This window comes from Siniperca chuatsi, linkage group LG2 (genome assembly GCF_020085105.1).
Source record: "Siniperca chuatsi isolate FFG_IHB_CAS linkage group LG2, ASM2008510v1, whole genome shotgun sequence".
Classification (NCBI taxonomy): Eukaryota; Metazoa; Chordata; class Actinopteri; order Centrarchiformes; family Sinipercidae; genus Siniperca; species Siniperca chuatsi.
In genome coordinates, this window is record NC_058043.1 from 34,248,658 (window position 1) to 34,266,123 (window position 17,466).

General features: G+C 42.3%; 1 protein-coding gene across 1 annotated transcript in view; it reads left to right on the top strand.

Moving 5' to 3' along the window:
• iqsec1b (IQ motif and Sec7 domain ArfGEF 1b) overlaps positions 1-17,233 on the top strand; it is a 208,351-nt gene extending 191,118 nt beyond the window's left edge. The window contains 12 exon segments of the mRNA XM_044220473.1: positions 19-180; positions 1,993-2,115; positions 4,965-5,131; positions 5,619-5,758; positions 6,485-6,514; positions 6,710-6,835; positions 6,929-7,028; positions 8,119-8,280; positions 8,434-8,610; positions 10,252-10,301; positions 12,389-12,569; positions 12,572-17,233. Of these exon segments, the coding sequence (XP_044076408.1) occupies positions 19-180; positions 1,993-2,115; positions 4,965-5,131; positions 5,619-5,758; positions 6,485-6,514; positions 6,710-6,835; positions 6,929-7,028; positions 8,119-8,280; positions 8,434-8,610; positions 10,252-10,301; positions 12,389-12,569; positions 12,572-12,927 (1,774 nt within the window). The 3' untranslated portion in view covers positions 12,928-17,233.
• The last annotated feature ends 233 nt before the right edge of the window (positions 17,234-17,466 follow it).

Sequence of the window (17,466 nt, forward strand, 5' to 3'; positions counted from 1 at the left end):
CCTCTCCTGTGTCTCCAGGAAACCAGAAAAAGGCATCCAGTATCTGATAGAGCGAAACTTTGTTCCAGACACTCCAGTGGGTGTGGCCCACTTCCTGCTCCAGAGGAAAGGCTTGAGTAGGCAGATGATTGGAGAGTTCCTGGGTAACAGACAGAAACAGTTCAACCGAGATGTCCTCGAGTGAGTTTGCAGAGAGTAATGTGTAATCTTTGATGCATTTGTATGTGCAGATGGATAATTTTGTCTCAACCCTGAAAACATCAAGATTCTCTAAAACAGGCTTTTGATTTGACTTGCCAGCTATGACGGTGCACAGAATTATATTTTATCTGCCTTCTAGGAAAATAAATCATCATTTAGTTGCAAATAGGGTTGCTAGTTTGCAATCTACACTTATTCAAGCAGTCTTTGGAGTTTCTGAGTACTACATAATGACTCGAGTTAGCCAGGAAATAAACAGAAATAGAATCCACACAGGAAATTGCTCAGATAAACATACGTACCCCATTTATATTCTTCAGTCCTTTTAATAGGGAAAGGAAGTCGTAAAGATCTCGTATTTTCCAGGAGTGATTCTTCACATCATTCAAATTGCAACACTACTTCATGCATAGACTGGACAGACTTATCTGAAAGCACACCAGCTCTATCAGAGCCCATTGAGATTAAGTGGAGGATAAGGTATAATAAATAATATAAGTAATAAAAAAGTTCTCAGGTCCTTTATTTAAGTAGAAGTGTCAATATCACAGTGGAAAAATACTCCATTACACGTGAAAGTCCTCCATTAAAGCTGCACTTATCAATATTTGTAAATGAACAGTGTGCAAATAACAATGTGTAATTTGAAAGGGCTCACTTGTAATGACAAATAACAAAATAATCACAAGTAATTTTATATCACCCAGCTCTGCAGTTATCCTCAGTATACGGAGCTTTTTAGCATCTTTCAGGTCATTGTTTTTGGTTTTACAGCCCGCAACTTACTGTTGCTGTTTTGGAAGGTTGGTTGTTCAATCCTGGCTTCCCCCAGCCCACATGTCGAAGTGTCCTTGGGCAAGACACTGAACCCCAAATTGTGCCTTCGGTGTGTGAGTGTGTGTGAATGATTAGTTACTTTGATGAGCACTTCTGCCATGTGAATGTGATATGTAGTTGAAGCGCTTTGAGCAGTCAGAAAGTACAGTCCATTTATCATTCACTGCTCTAATGAACTTCTTGGCTAGAAAGCTCTGATAAACCCACTGTACACTACTTGTCCAACACCAAAGCACAGACAGACAAAGTTAGTGACTAGCTGGTGAAATTAATGGAGCCTTTAGCAACTAAAGAGCTAGTCATTGTTTCTCAGGAGTTGATGGACACAATTCCAAATGAATGCTAATGTTACTTTCTGTCTACTGGTTGGGTAAATAGGTAACTGTTTGCCAACTTGTTAGTCATAACAAGGTGATAATATGTGTGTGTGATGTCGAGCTTTTTGTGGAGTTCTTGCCCCAGGTGGCCAAAAAAGCGATTAGTGCTGCTTTAAAATGTGTTATCAGTGAAACGTACTCTCACTGGTGGGGATGAAAATCTTGTATTTCCACTTCTAGGAATTATTATTTTTCAAAGAACGAAAGAACGAAAAAGGGAAGAAAGAAAGTAAGAGTCTAGTGCAGACTGAGAAAATTTACTGAAACTTTTTAGATAATGTCTACAATTAATTGTGTTATGAAGCTGAAACAAGGCTGTGTTCCAGAAAAGAAAAGATTTTTACCTGACAGCAGCAGCTGTATTTATCTCATATTGAAAGTGAAAATGTACAAGGAACTGTAGCCGTCTGTAGCTGGTGAATGTAGTTCTACACATTAAAGGCAGTTATACATTTCTGAATCCCATGCAGCTTTCTTGAATAATCAAGTTGTTCCCATTTGAAAGGATAGTGTGTATTATTTTCCTATCCAAACTGATCTTCCCACTTACCACTGCTAATTGTGTGTCTTTCACCAGCTGTGTGGTGGATGAAATGGACTTCTCAGGTATGGAGCTGGACGAAGCGCTCAGGAAATTCCAGGCACACATCAGAGTGCAGGGAGAAGCACAGAAGGTTGAGCGGCTGATAGAGGCCTACAGGTAAGAAACTCCTCTAAAACACAACACATGGCAGGGTTTCATCTCCCAAACCAGCTTAGAACCAGATTATGAAAATAATCACACCAAGTCATGTAGTTTTTCCACAGCAAGGAGGAATAAAGTGATGTTTTTTACAAAAATGGCTTACATCAACTAAGGATTATGTGACAGGATGATCATTACGGGGTTCATTGCCATGTCTAGTATTTACCACCAACACAGCAAAAGACCATTACTCTCTAAATCAGAGGTGACACCAAAAAGCGTTCCTTCCACACTCTCAGGCATAAGAGCTTCAGTGCACTAGTGCAAAGCCATTTTAAATCCAGACTGTCTGACCAGATCATTGCAGAAAATTAGTTATAATTAGTTTAAAAATTTGAGGAAAACCTCCCTCAGGGCGGCTGATGGATGTTGTTTTTCCGTAATTTATTTTCTCCAAACCTCTGGTTCTCCTGCCCACAGAGAATTAGCTTTGATCAGCACTGAGCAAGGACATTTCGGCCTCAGTAAACACAGCAGTCAGTGTAACATTGGGGAGGTAACGATAACTGATCATCTGGTGCTCGCCTGCAGCCCAGTCCAGATATGATCATGAGCTCACTTTATGGTGACTCAGAAAGCTGTTAAACAGTCTGTCTGATGTCGGCAGGCTGTACTGACAGTCTTCAGTGGCACTGGCTCATTGTTCTATTGACTTGAGGCTATGAAGCATTATTAACTGTATATGACCACAGCTCAGATAGTGGAGAGCTCAATATCAATATCAGTATTGATATTCCTGTCCATAAGTGGAACTAACAGGGAAGGTTATTGATTTATTTTGCCTTGAAGGAAAGTCTTCATACTGATACTTTGTCCTTAATGACGAATGTTCTGTCTCTCATACTCATTCAAATCTAATGTTTGTGCTGTGTTCCAGTCCAGCTAAATTTTGAGTTCTCCTCACCTTTTGTGTAATGAAGTATAAACTGTAATGATACTAGTGCATAGTTTTGAATAAAAAAAAAAAGGATCAGATCATTTTTGGACATATTTGTGGAAGCAGCGTCTAAGCGTTGAGCCTCTGGGCGGTCGTTTCCCGTGACATTAGTTGTGAAAACTGACAGCTGGCTTTGTTAGGAGACATGCTGTCAACTTTCATGGTGTGCTATTGACTGGAAGACGACAGTTCAGGGCATTATTTCCCCCCTATTCAACAAGCCACATTGTGTTAGCTATCATCCATTAGCAATGTAAGCTGTGCCTTTACAACATTCAGCATTCGGGAAGACCCATTGTGATTTTAAGTGTGTATTCCATGAAGCTAGCTAGCCTAGCTTGATAACATTAGCACTGACTGCCACCAGATGTTTGTTAATGTTCCTGCACACTCAAGTGCTGTTTAAGGAGGGGGTCTTTTTTTTCATGGGTCCAGATATTTTGGTGGCAGACTGTCCAAACCCACAGCAACTGGTAGTCATGTGACCTCAGCACTCTGTACATTACATTGTGTCATGATGTGAGTCCCAGAGTAACATACAGAGTCAAGGAGTAACATAGGGAGTGCTGAAATCACAGATGGAGCTGAGTAACAGGCAACAACATAACAATGTAACAGGCAGCAATGCCCCTCAGCTGATTAACTGTCTGTTAGTTTGTTAGAAGTGAAGTGATATAATGAACATATTTTAGTGCCTGCCCCAAGCGGCAACCTCCGGGCTGTAAAATGAAGCCAACGCGGAAGTGCCAAGAACTGCAGTTCATCGAACGGCCACTTGAGGCTGGCTCCAAAAGGGAGTCAATCCCCACAGAGCCCCATGTTAACACTTTACAGCAGAAATAAACATGTTTACAGCCTGGTACAAAAAACGGGTTTGGTCTCTACAGCTAATTTCCCCATTCATGAAAACTGTGAGGGGGGTGAATTTTTATATAACCCACCTGTTTAAATTATATTAAGTCTTAAAGTTCTGCATAATTAAGGATGTGGCCACTTTCAGTGGCAGGTGGGTGCTCTCCCAGGTGGCTTGCCGCTAGGTGGTTTCATCAGGGCTGCCCCATTCAGGCTGTGATTGATCGGTTCACAAAAAGTGACACTGACGAAACCATCGACTTTAAGAAAAGTTGACCGTGTTTCGACCTAATATAGCTAAATCTCCAGATAGCACAACCCAAACCTCGCTTATCTTATCCCTGATGTCTTCTGACTTACCACTTGAGATGATTGACTGGTAACGGCGCCAAATTAATAATTTGTTATTTTAAAACATATGGCTGCATCAACCTCTTCTCTCTCAGCTTTTCAGAACCACCTTTTTGCTCTTTTTATTCGTCCATCTTGCTCCACTCCTACTTATCCATGTAATGTAAAAACCCCATAACACAGATGGGAAAGGGGCGGGCCCAGGTAAAGTAAAAAAAAAAAAAAAAAGTCAGACAAAAAAAAAGAAAGACAGTTGTATCGGCCAGTCCAGCCCTGGGTTTCAGCAACCAGGCTTCATTCGGCCCGCCTCAGCTCCACCACTTTGCCCATTTTTAGATTAGCCAGAGTCAGGGACTGCCAAGATGGCGACGGCCGGAGCTTTGAGCTTCACAACGGCTCTTCAGAAACCTATAGGTGACGTCACGGACATTACGTCCATTTTTTATCACACAGTCGATGGCCTGCCCACACAGATATTTCACCAATCAAATAACAATACCGACATTGTTAATCGGTACACAACAACAACTCTATCACAGCAGAAAAGTAAATTAAATTTCATATTTACAATGTTGACCAAATAAGTACATAAGTCAAAACAAACACACATTCAGTTCAGTTCAGTTCGACTTTAAAGTTTCTGTGTCCAATATCCTCTTCACAGCCAACGCTACTGCATCTGCAACCCTGGTGTGGTGCGACAGTTCAGGAACCCCGACACCATCTTCATCCTGGCCTTTGCCATCATCCTCCTCAACACAGACATGTACAGCCCCAATGTCAAGCCTGAGAGGAAGATGAAGTTGGAGGACTTTGTTAAGAACCTTCGAGGTACTTTGTTCTTCCTTCCTGCACCACGTCCCGCTTACTGTCACAAAACCAATATTATCTTCAGACGCTACTGTGCAGCTCCAAGGATAAATATTCATCTCAAATTGAGTTTTATGCATGCATTTTGCCTTGATAAATGACTCTGTCAATAAGGGTTTTTTGGCCAAGAAAGCGCTGCTGTTGAAGCGAAACCCTTTTTAGTTACTCTCAACAGATTTTGAGGGTATTAGTAGGGGCTTTGTGGCATGGCTAACTCATTTCTCTGCCTATTGGAGTGTCAGTAATTAAAGTACAGTATTAAGTGGAGGAGAAATACTTGTCCTCAGAGAGCTCTGAAGGACATTTTTGTCTGTACTGTGACAAATATGTGCAGCATAGCAGTATGTAAGTAAATTCAGGGGTTCATCAGCTCTCATAAATCTGTGAATTAATCATTAATCCTTCTCTTTTTTCTCTCTCTCTCTCTTTTCCTCTCATCCTCTGACAGGAGTGGATGATGGGGAGGACATCCCCCGAGAGATGCTGGTAGGGATATATGAGCGTATACGCAAGCGAGAGCTCAAGACTAATGAAGACCATGTGTCCCAGGTTCAGAAAGTGGAAAAACTCATTGTTGGAAAAAAGCCGGTAAGTTTGAGTTTGCCCTTGGGCTGCTGCATGTAAAGTGTGACCACTTTTATCTTCCCCTCCATTCAAGAGCTGAATCTAGTAGGAGCATGCAGAACCAAATTACCCAATGTACCTCTGAGCTGTCACAGAGAGCACTAGCTTATTCATGGTCAACATTCTCAAAAAACGAATAGAAATGAAAGAGTATTCTTAAACTGAACCTACTTTCTTCGCTGTGTGACACATCAATTCTTCAGGGCCAGAGACCTTCATGCTGAATGACTGTAATAAGTCTTTTGCCCTAAGTGCCGCCCAAGAAAAGTGCAGTCTGACAAGCTCTGTAATAATAAATGAGATAAACACCCTCACACCCAATGATCTTGAAGGTGTTTACTTGAAACCCCACCCTTCCCTTCGGCCCATTGATGCCCTTTTCATCAAACTAACTCTACTTTCGTGACACATGCAAGCATAAGTCAAAGGAACCTTGACGATCATAAAGGTTGATGATCATAAAGGTTGACACAAACTGGAAACAAAACATATTAAAAGAAGGATTGTGAGGGACACATGTATGTTTGCTCTGTGATCCATAAAACTAGTTTTCCTGATTTTAAATTGGGCCCATATTTTTTGTTGAACATTATGTGGAATGTCTTTTCTCTGATGTATCGTGAATGTAAAAGTTCCTGTATGTGGTCACTGATCCCTGTAAAATGACTCTTGTATGTATCTGTCATATAGATTGGCTCGTTACACCATGGTCTGGGCTGTGTAAGTATTACTCTTTCTGTCATCTACATCTTAGGGTTGAGTGGAGATATTTGTAAAATACCCAAAGGCTTTATGGAACAGATGTAAACATTGTGGAATATATAAAGTAATATTTTGCCAGTGTCAGTACCTTGAAAGCCCCCTTTTGAGGCAACAATAGACCAACTCAGAAATGATGCTTTATTGTGTGTGCAGGTACTATCCCTACCCCACCGAAGACTGGTCTGTTACTGCAGACTTTTTGAAGTGCCCGACCCCAACAAACCACAAAAGTTGGGACTGCACCAAAGGGAGATCTTCCTCTTTAATGACCTGCTAGTGGTACGGCAGACATTATTTTCCACCACATTGAGAACACACTTGTGAATTCCACTGAAAGAGTCTAAACCGGTATATGCTATGGTTTTTTCATAGGTTACTAAAATTTTCCAAAAGAAGAAAAACTCTGTGACATACAGCTTTCGGCAGTCCTTCTCCCTTTATGGCATGCAAGTGCTGCTCTTTGAGAATCAGTGTAAGTGCCATGGAGACTTTTGTGTAAGCTCTTTCTAATGGTGTGAGTATGCTTCAAACTTACTAGTTTGTACGAGAACACATCTAAAGGTTACAGTCTAGACCTGCTCTATAGGAAAAGTGCAATGAGATAACTTCTGTTATGGATTGGTGCTAAATAAATAAAATTGAAATTAAAGGCAAAAGTGTTTATGGCTGTTCCGAATGGCCACACTCCAAGCAAGGGTGAAAACCCGAGTAGGGTATCTCTGCAGATCGGAGATTTTGAATGGGAGGGTCAATCATTGTCATTAATTTTTAATCTGGCCAATCAGAGGTTTACAATCCTCTGTCAATCAAAAAACGAATTTCTAATTAGCTAATGCTGGAAGCCAGAAACAAACATCTATGATCCATTGTCCGTTTAGTAAGTGTTACTACTGCTCATTTTAGAAAGGCCACCACAAGAAAACATGTTCTTTGATTAGATTATCATATTCTGTTATGATCAAGTAGTTAATAAGTCATAAGTAGACAGCATTAGCTAATGTTAGCTAGTTGAAAAGTTGTCAGTACAAAACAAATGATGGATGGAGCGTGAGTTGTTTGTGTGCCCCCCTTATAATACTGTGAAGTGATTCACTGAGTTAAGAAGTGATTGACAACTGGTTCAGGCAGCGTATGGGTGAAATATATTTTTGAATGACAGCGGATTGTAAGCCACTGATTGGCCAAATTCTAAAAAATGATTGACAGTTACCACGCCCTCTCAAAGTCTCCGGTCTGCAGAGATACAAACTTGGAAAACCCTGGCGTCGTAGAGAAGGACGACAAACAAAAGGTGTCTGAAGTAGTTGTCTGAGGAATGGAAAAAGATGAGAGAGAAGTCTAAACCCTGCCTCGGTGATCATTTCCACACACCTGACCAATCACTCCATAAAGCAGGTGTGGTTGTCGGATTGTTGGTTTCGGGAAGTTACAAAAATTGACAGGAGGGAGGGGGATTCAGTGATTATTATTATTATAGTTTTATTGAAACAACCCTAATTTCTGTAGAGATCTGTCTATTTTGTGTGGACACGGGTTAAAGTGTTGATATCATCACTCTTTAGATTATCCCAATGGAGTCCGTCTGACCTCGGCCATTCCTGGAGCTGACATCAAAGTCCTCATCAACTTCAATGCACCCAATCCTCAGGACCGCAAAAAGTTTACTGACGATTTGCGAGAATCTATTGCTGAAGTCCAAGAGATGGAGAAGTACCGAATAGAATGTGAGCAAAAGTTATATGTTTTTCTCTACACATCAGTGTTCAACAAATATCCATCCTTTAAACAGACTATAGACTTATGTCCGTTCAAATATAAAATATCAAAAGAGAGAAGTCTGGATTCCTGTTAACGTTGCATATGTGTCTCCTGCACAGCTGAGCTAGAAAAACAGAAGGGGGTGGTGAGGCCCAGCATATCCCAGAGTTCAGGGTTGAAGAAGGAAACAGGCAACGGCAACCTGAGCCGAGCAAGCCTCGATGACAGCTACGCCGTTGGTGAAGGTTTGAAGAGGAGCGCCCTCAGCAGCTCCCTACGTGACCTCTCAGATGCAGGTAAAATCAGGGGTTGCCATGGTAGCATACTAGCTCATGTCTCATCCCTCTGCTAGACAAATTAGAGTGTATACCCGAGCAGTATGCTGGCATGATACTATTCACTCCTTTTGGATGTTAATTGATTTGGAAACTTGGAAGAAGCTGAGTTCCTGTCCAACTGACCTGCCAATGCAGAGTCTTTTAGTGAACACAACCCCTGAGCCACGAAGCCAGTGAAGCAAGGAGATAGAGATGGGTGTTTGCTAATGGGTCCAGGTGTAATTTACTAGAGGCTATCAACTAATAATCCTGCATCACCGGCAGCGTTATGTAGGTCACTGCGATCAATTTGAGCGTCTTAACAGTAAGAGGAATTAATGTTGTGCGGTTGATTCACGGCATGGTGTAGAGAGCCGCCGCCACACTGCAGAGCTGCTCTGCACAAACACTCAGTAACCTCAACGCAGGGTTCAGACCAGTAAAGCAACATCAAAGAATGAATTCAGCTGTTTGTTTTTGATCAGTGCTCTTGATGCTTTTTGAATGCGACAGAACATATTTTAGTGGCAGTCTTTAAAGAGCTCATCCTATACTGGATTTTGGATGCCTACATTTCCCTTAGGAGCTGTTTGGGCATCATTCAGTTGAAATTAAATGTACAAGATTTGGTTCACGTTAAAGTGACTCATATTAATACAGCTTCCTCTGCCCTTAAAGGGGAACTCTACAGATTTTACAGACAGGTTTACACAAAGTCAGTTTACCCGTCATGGGCAGTGCTACTCAGCCTGTGAAAACAGTTTTCTAATGTCTTCTGTGGCTCGGGACGAGCTTTGGCAAGTCTAAGAAAATAACCCTGATGATGTCACAGTGATGAGAAAGCCTCAATTAAAAACTGGTGAAAGATGTTTTTCCTAGGCAGGGAGGGTCTAATAATATTATTGGTTGCATTATGGGAAATGTAGGATCCAGTGTTTTTGGATTGTGACTCAGGACCAAAATTCAGGATCTCGGCCTCTGCTGCTTTGATTTTGACCACTCTTTTTTTTAATCGGTCTGTTGTGAGTCTTGCAACTTAATGGATGTGAAATGCTAAATTGATGGAGTACGACTTTAATGCAGCACGGTGGCTCAGTGGTTAGCACTGTTGCCTCGCAACAAGAAGGTTCTGGGTGTGAATCTTGGCCTTTCTGTTTGGACTTTTATGTTCTCCCTGTGTTTACGTGGGTTTCCTCCGGGTGCTCCGGTTTCCCCCACCATCATAAACACCTATATTAGGTTAATTCTCCTGTCACTGCCCTTGACCAGGGCACTGGCACTTAGAACTGGAGTTGGTCCCCTGGGGCTGCCCACTGCTCCTAATACTTAGGATGGGTTAAATGCAGAGAATGAATGAACTGATGGGAAGGTCTCCTGCCAGCTGTGCCTCAAGTCTCTGTGTAGACGCTGTGTGCAGTTGTTGAAGTGACATGCTTCTTCCATTTCCTTTAGTTCTTATTTGCCTCCCTCTGCCCTACTGACAGTCTGCTGCTATGTAGTCATGTGCCATTTTTGTCACCTTAGGGTGTTAGCATCCCCCCGTACTAGACAGAAGGGATATGTGCACCTTCACGTGTTAACCAGGCGTGTCTAATCTGTCATGTTACATGTTCTGGGCAGGCAAGCGTGGGAGACGCAGCAGTGCAGGATCACTAGACAGCAATATGGAAGTAAGTAGGATGCAACTGATGCTTAGCTGTCCTCTGACTTTAAGTTGTTCACTCTGAACACACAAGTCTCTGTTTTTTGTTTCTTTGTAGTTTGAGTTTTGTTTCTGTTTTGGTGGTGTTTTTGTTGTGAGCACCTTTGGTCAATGTGCATGCATTGGGCTGAATGGAATGATCCGCTGTGGCTTACACATGTTAACCCTTGATGTAGACAGCATGACACGACTAATAACACTCCTGACTCACATTAGAGCTGCTCTGTGTTTGAGTCATCCTCTCATGTGTAGTGGGTTAGATTTTTAGCCATTTTCTGAATTTTGTCCTTGTCTTGTTCACTTGAAGCGGACCTGGCTGTGCTTTGTCAGTCCCAGCTACTGCATGCTCACACAGTTTGAACCGATTCGCATTGCTTCCTTTCACTGACCCCTGACCTTTACAAGACGTTCCTCCCCTTTCCTTTTTAGTTGTCACTCTTAGCCAGCAGTGTACTGCAGTGAAAGAATCCAGGCATGGAGGCACAGATGTTAAACTATTAAGGTATACTCTAACAAGCCGGACACTCTGCGTGATCAGGGCCATTTATATGTGGATAGCTGAGTTAGCTTGATTTAATTGTTGATGATTTGACACAAGCCTAAATTTCAGTGTTAGTTTGAATCCAGGGCTGTTCTGTTCTGCCAGAACAAGGACCTTTAAGGATAAGGCTGTCATTATTCTAGATTTTTCTTATTGTCATCAAATCCCATGAAAAGACCAAAACCAATAAGTCCATCTCTCAATACTTTCCACACTCTCTGTGGCACTCAGAAAGTTCCCGCTGAAGACGTAAATCTTAAAAAACACGTCCCAAATATGGGTTCATTTTTTAAATCAAGTAATTCCCTGAAACAACCTGGCACTGTATGTTATTTAGAAATCATCAAGATCGGTGTAATTATCACAGTTTAATTAAGTTAGCTGTTAACTGGATAACATGGTAGCCTGGATTAGTTTAGCCACGTATGAAGAATGGGGCACTGGTCTCTGTATCATCTGGCTTTTGAGACTGGTTTATTTATCAGTATTTCATATATAAAATGAGACTCACTGGTTCTGCCAACAGCACCCGCTCAGAGTGCAGAGGTGAATAACCTGCCCTCCATATTCTCATTTAACCTTTTAGCATCATTGCAAGGGCTAGGCTGATCTGATCAAACACATTAAGTAGCAATTTATGAAAGACTTGAGTGCATCATAACTCAAGTCATTCGTGAATAGTTTGCATGTTATGCATGGCTCTGAAAGATGTGCTTCATTTCTTTAACATAAACCTCTGTTTTGGTTGTTCTGTATTCATCTTGTTATACTGTGTTACTGTGCCCTTAGAAAAAGTCCTATGAGGTCTTTTTTGTTTGTCTTGCTGAGTGGGAATTTAGAAACATCAAAACACATCAGTTAACTCAGTAATGCACTTACAGTGAACCTGAACTTGACAGTTTAAAATGGTACTGCATACTAATGTGTACTGTATACAGGCTGCGCCTTCAGACTGTTCTATAAAGGCTCCGAAGTGGGGGCACATGAAAATTAAACAGGGAACTGTAACCTTGGAAACCAGACATAATAGTGACAGGAACTCACAACAGCATCAGCAGTCAGAGAGAGAGTCTGAAGACTTAGAAGCCGTTTGTCTGCTCATGACAGTGCAGATGTCGCAGGCTCTGACAAGCTCAGCAGGCTGAGCCTCCAAACCTTTTAGAGAGAGTCGACCGTGAGATGTTAGCATGGATAGACAAACAAAGGTAGTGAACCAGAAAAGGAAACGGAGAAGCTTTTCCACAGGGCAACACAAGCAATTGTGTGAGATTTGAGATCAGCTGTAGCTGGTCATGCAGGTGGTGCTGCTGTGTGAAGAATCTGACAAGCCTGTGCACACCGCAGAAGGCAAAACCAGCGGGGTGATGTGTTTTTTCTTATGTCTTTTAGTCCTTAAAAAATTATGAAATCCACAGCAAGTATACCTTCACCTTTTTCTGCTGTTTCCACCTGGACAGCAAGAGTAGACTTTGTGCTGTGCGTCTGTCGTGATCTGACCGTCCTCTCTCTTGCAGGGGTCCATCATTAGCAGTCCTAACATGCGGCGGAGAAACCCCTCCAGCCGAGACTGCCCGTCCCGCCACAGTGGCCAGTCCCTGCCCAACTCCTCTTCACTGCTCGGATCTTTGTTTGGCACCAGGCGGGTGAAGTCCCCCAGCCCCACCCCGCAGCCCCTACACCCCACCCTCATCTCCCACACCCCCACCCTGCCAACCTGCACCACACGGCCCGGGTGGAGACGGACACGCCGGTCCCCATGCACCCGCACCACGCCCAGTTCTGCCATATGACCCAGAACCCCCCGCCTTACCACCACCACCACCACTACCACCCGCCGGCCCACTTGCAGCACCCTCCGCACCAGTACCACCCGCCCCCTTCTCACGGCCAGCAGCCGCCCTACCCGCCTCACGCACAGCACAGCCACGGGAGCCACGCAGCACACTCCTCCCACCCCACTCACGGCCCCCACCACCACGGCCCGCCGCCGGCACCCTCCCAGGCCCCCAGCAGCACCAAGCCCAAGCACAGCGGCATCAGTACGGTGGTCTGAGGCGCACAGGGGCTTTCTGGGCGGTCTGACTGAACTGTGATTTTACTCTGAAGCTCTCGGCTGACGAGACGGTCGCACTGTGCATCGCTGGTCTGGGGACGTGAAGCCAGACGAGTTCCCGTGCCTCCTTCAGCATTTTTTGTTACGCTTGTCTCTGGGGCATTTTATTCAATATAAACACGTTTCTTTTCCGGTTGCTCCTTTCATTTCATTTCAGGTCACAAGTCACGTCTGCCTGCTTCAAGAGCAACAGACGAGAACGCAAGAGCATGCACAAAGACCACAACAACTGTTTCTCCTCAGTAAATTAAAGGAACATGATCAAATATCTTGCTTACTGGTATTTTACAGAAGAAGTAAATAGTTATCTTGACTTTAACATCTACAAAGTGATTTTATCTAGTGTGAGGGTGGTTTGACTGAGCAGACAGACAGACAGACAGACTGTCATCCTCAGCAGTAGCTGTACGAGTATTTAATGTAGCGGTAGCTCACAGTGCACTGTGATATCTCTATTAGCAGTGATAAATGTGCCAATTATTGAAGCATTTACTCATTTAGTCACAAAAAAATGCTTCATGTGCATAGTATTTTGTAAAATACAAATATCAACTGTTATTATAATTATTATTATTACAGAACAAATCTCATCAATTAAAACTCTCAGTATTATACTCGCACATAGGTGACGTAGTTTCACTGTTAAGAAACCAGTCAAAGCTTTTAATAGTTAGGCTATTCAGTAACCTGGAACACTACTGAAAGTGGTTGCCTTTGACTTAGGACTCTGTTCAGATGGGCGCAGGCCGGTGCACACTGTCTCGGCCACTGCACTTGTCTTTGGTTCGGAGTTGCTCTCCTGCTCTGGAAAAAGGAAGCCACGGCAAGCTGCTGAGCAAACAGATTCACCTGAATGTCTGCCCTTCAGTACTGGCTGCTTGTTCGCCATCATTTCACTTTTTTAACTATTTTTTTAGAACCCAATAAACAATATGAAATTCTCTATATGTTGTACTGCAACCTCGTAGGCTTTTTCAAGTCTGTTCTGCGGGAGGAGGAGGTTTTTGGTGTTTTTCATAGAGACTGGAGGAGTCTGTGCAAACTGTGCAGCAGGGAAACAGCAACATGACTGTTTGAATGTCTCTCCTGATGTGGAAGCTCTCAGCTGGCTGAGTGTGCCCTGTCCCTCGTTGGTTTCACTGTGCGTCTCTGGAGCAGCGAGCGTGTCGTGCAGCGCTGCTTACTCCCTCGATCGGACTTTTCCTCGGAGCCACACAGACACCAATGTACAAAAATCAATAATTATCATTCTGTGATGGTGACAGCACTCTTATGCTTCACTCACCACAAATGGCAGTTTTATATCAATCACCTTTCTGACATATTATGGGATGGTTGTACCTCCCAGCCGTCCTGTGCACAGTATCTGTGGTGTGTGTGCAGAGTGGGGGGGGGGCTTGGTGTGCTGGAGCATATTTTCTGTTGAAAGTGATAGACACAGCACTTGTTCTACTTAGTTGATATCAGTAGCAGAAGTTAGTCTGTATCTGCTTGAGACTGAGATGGATTTTTTTAAACTTGTATGTGCAATATGTATTTACTTTTTTTTGTCTAAGAGCAATTGGTGGTTGTTTCATTTTGTTTAGTTCTGTTAGTTTTGTCTTTTTTCCCCAGCGTCCTCTGTCATTTCTTCCTCAGTGTTTCAGTGAAGTGCAAGTATCCACATGGATTTGAAGAGACTGGACCTTCCACGCTGAAAAAGAATGTCAAAGAAAATAATTGCATGTAACAATGTATTTCGAGGCTATATTCTAACTATTGTGTATTCCCAAACTATATCAATGTTACACTTGACAGTTGTTAAAAATGAATGGTAGAATAGTTTTGACTTCTTCAATTACAGCTAGCTGAAGTCAGTTATGTATTTGTGTCACTCCAGAGGATAACCAAATCTGTATCTTTTCCTGATCCACATACAGTAGTTTACTGGATCTTTAGTGTACAACAGTAGTTACAGCTGGGTGATATCACAGCTGTGAGGGGAAAGGTAGAGCAGGTCTGATGAAAGATGTACGCAGTCATCTGGAAATCAGAGTGATAATGGACAGACGGCTATAAGTATAATGAATGGAACTCTTTTATCTTCATATTTATCATCTGTCTCTGTCAATGGCTGCCACATTGCTGTTGTCAAGTGATATCCAGTAGATCAGTATTCTTAAAAACTTCTTTCCTCAAGTTTTCAAGGTACTACTTTCTAATAGGGTTTATAAGTTATAACTAATGTATTGGATTAATAAAGTTAATTAACTGTTTACTAGTGATTTATACATCAGTAATAAGCCATTCATAAGAACAACTTTTGGGTTCCCATGTTCTGAAAAAATCCCCTAGGCTGGTATTTATCCTCCAGCTGATTGGTGGCGGTAACGCCCAAAGAGGCATAGCACTGTGCTGGCAAAGGCAGCGAAGGAGAAGACTGCAAACTAGCTAACATCGATGTAAACATTGCACAATGTAAAATATACCTACGTTTCATGAGGAAGAAAATTAAAGTGTCTCCCTTCGGGGATCAATAAACTATTTCTGATTCTGATTCTGAAAATGCAAGGATACATAAAATGCATTTAGCTGAGAAACACTGAATGTAAACATAACTTTTGTTCATTTACAAGAAAACTCCACAGGGCAGCTTTAAGTCGTCAAACAGTCTCCATGATGAACTAAAGAGCAGGGCAGGGTTTTGTTTTATAGTGGAGGCGGACCACCTCACCTGAAATAAAGACCACCCCCACTAAACAACATATAAAGTGTATTCACTTTTATTAAATAAAACATTAACCATCTGGGAAAAGAGCACAGGTGCTATTTCTCACAGAAAGCCCCGTGTATTTATTGCCATTGGCCGTCTTCTACTAACTAAACTGATCACAGGACGAGCGTCAGGATGTGGGTGGCTGGAGGAGTCTAAACACCTAAACAGATTCATCACAACCTGGTAACCCAAATGCTGTCAATAGCTAATTACTGTCAACAGCTAATTACTGATCTATAAAGCATTAGTTTTTATTAACCATCAATGAAGCCATTAGTTACAACCTATAAACTCTCTATAAAGGGTGCCATTTTCAAAATGTCTCTCATGATCCAAAATGTAATTTGCGGGTTTTATGTACCGTGGGCTACTCTAAAATCTAATATTTGACTCTGATCTGTCAAATATACCGCATTTACAGCATTTAATCCAGCGTAGTTTAAGTTCTACGAACTCAGAGAAGTGCCAATATTGAGTGGTCATAACATTTTAAATTAGTTTTATACCAAATAAATTGGGGGTCAAATTCAATCGACCCACCACAGCCCCGCAGTTGACCAATCACAACTTCTGTCTTCAGAGCAAAGTCTGATTACTCGCTAGTTGTTATGGAATAATGGTGCAGACGCCAGCCAAGAAGAATCCTCGCTTTATTAAATATGGATGGTTCTCCGAATTATGTCTAGTGTTTTCAGTCCCGACCCTCCAGTTCCTTCCTTCCGACTGATCTATTGTAAACCTGTCCAGATTCCGTGTGAGGTGCTTTGTTGCATGCCATTGATGCCTGCCGTTTCTTTTCTTCTTCTTTTTTAAGTGTTGTTCTATTGAGCAGCAGGCTTGACTAGACCCGAAACTGTCAGTGTAGCTTTGATTTCTCTGACTGTTGAATTTAGATGATTTCTGGCCTACTAGTGTGTCTTTTCATTTAAAGTTGTGTCATCCTACTCTGGCATGCATTTCACCTCTATTTCCACTGTACAGTATGAAGACATGGCAGTATACTGCTGAGTGTAAATAGCAAATCCATCTGGGGAAATCTAATGTAACGTGATGAGGGTTTGAAAGGGAGGAAGCATTTTAAGGGTGACTGGGTAGTAAAGAATGAGAAAGCATATGTAAATAGTCTGTAAATTATTATTATTATTATTATTATTACTACTACTCAATGTCAGTTACATTGAAGGTGCATTCCTGCTCCCCTCTGATATTTACATAATCATCAACTGCTTCTCTCTGCCTCCGACAGGACTGAATTATCATAGGATCTAGAGATGAACAGCCAACTGTTACACAGTTAACAGCGCTTCGTATTTCCTGAGACGCTCCTGTTCTCTCACACTCACAGCCCACTTTTGAAGTCACAGGGAAGGGAGGAGTGCTCTTATTTTATTACGCATTCTGTTTCTAAGTAGACAAAACCCTATTGATGTAAAACTAGTACTGTGACGATGTGCGAGAACGCAAAATAAAGCGATATACTGTCAAACCTGAGCTGTTTCTGAATGTCCCTACTTTGTCAAAGAATGCCATTTCTTGGTCTCAGTTGAATGACTGGGCAGGTCTAAGAACCACATTTTCTATAGGCTTTTCTACCTAAAGGTGGTCCAAGAGTCCTTCTATAGTCCTAGAACCACACATACACTTAAATGTAAATGGTCCAAGAGTCCTCGGCTCACACTCATAGAGGGTTTCTATCTGAATCAATTATACGGGCTTTTTTAACC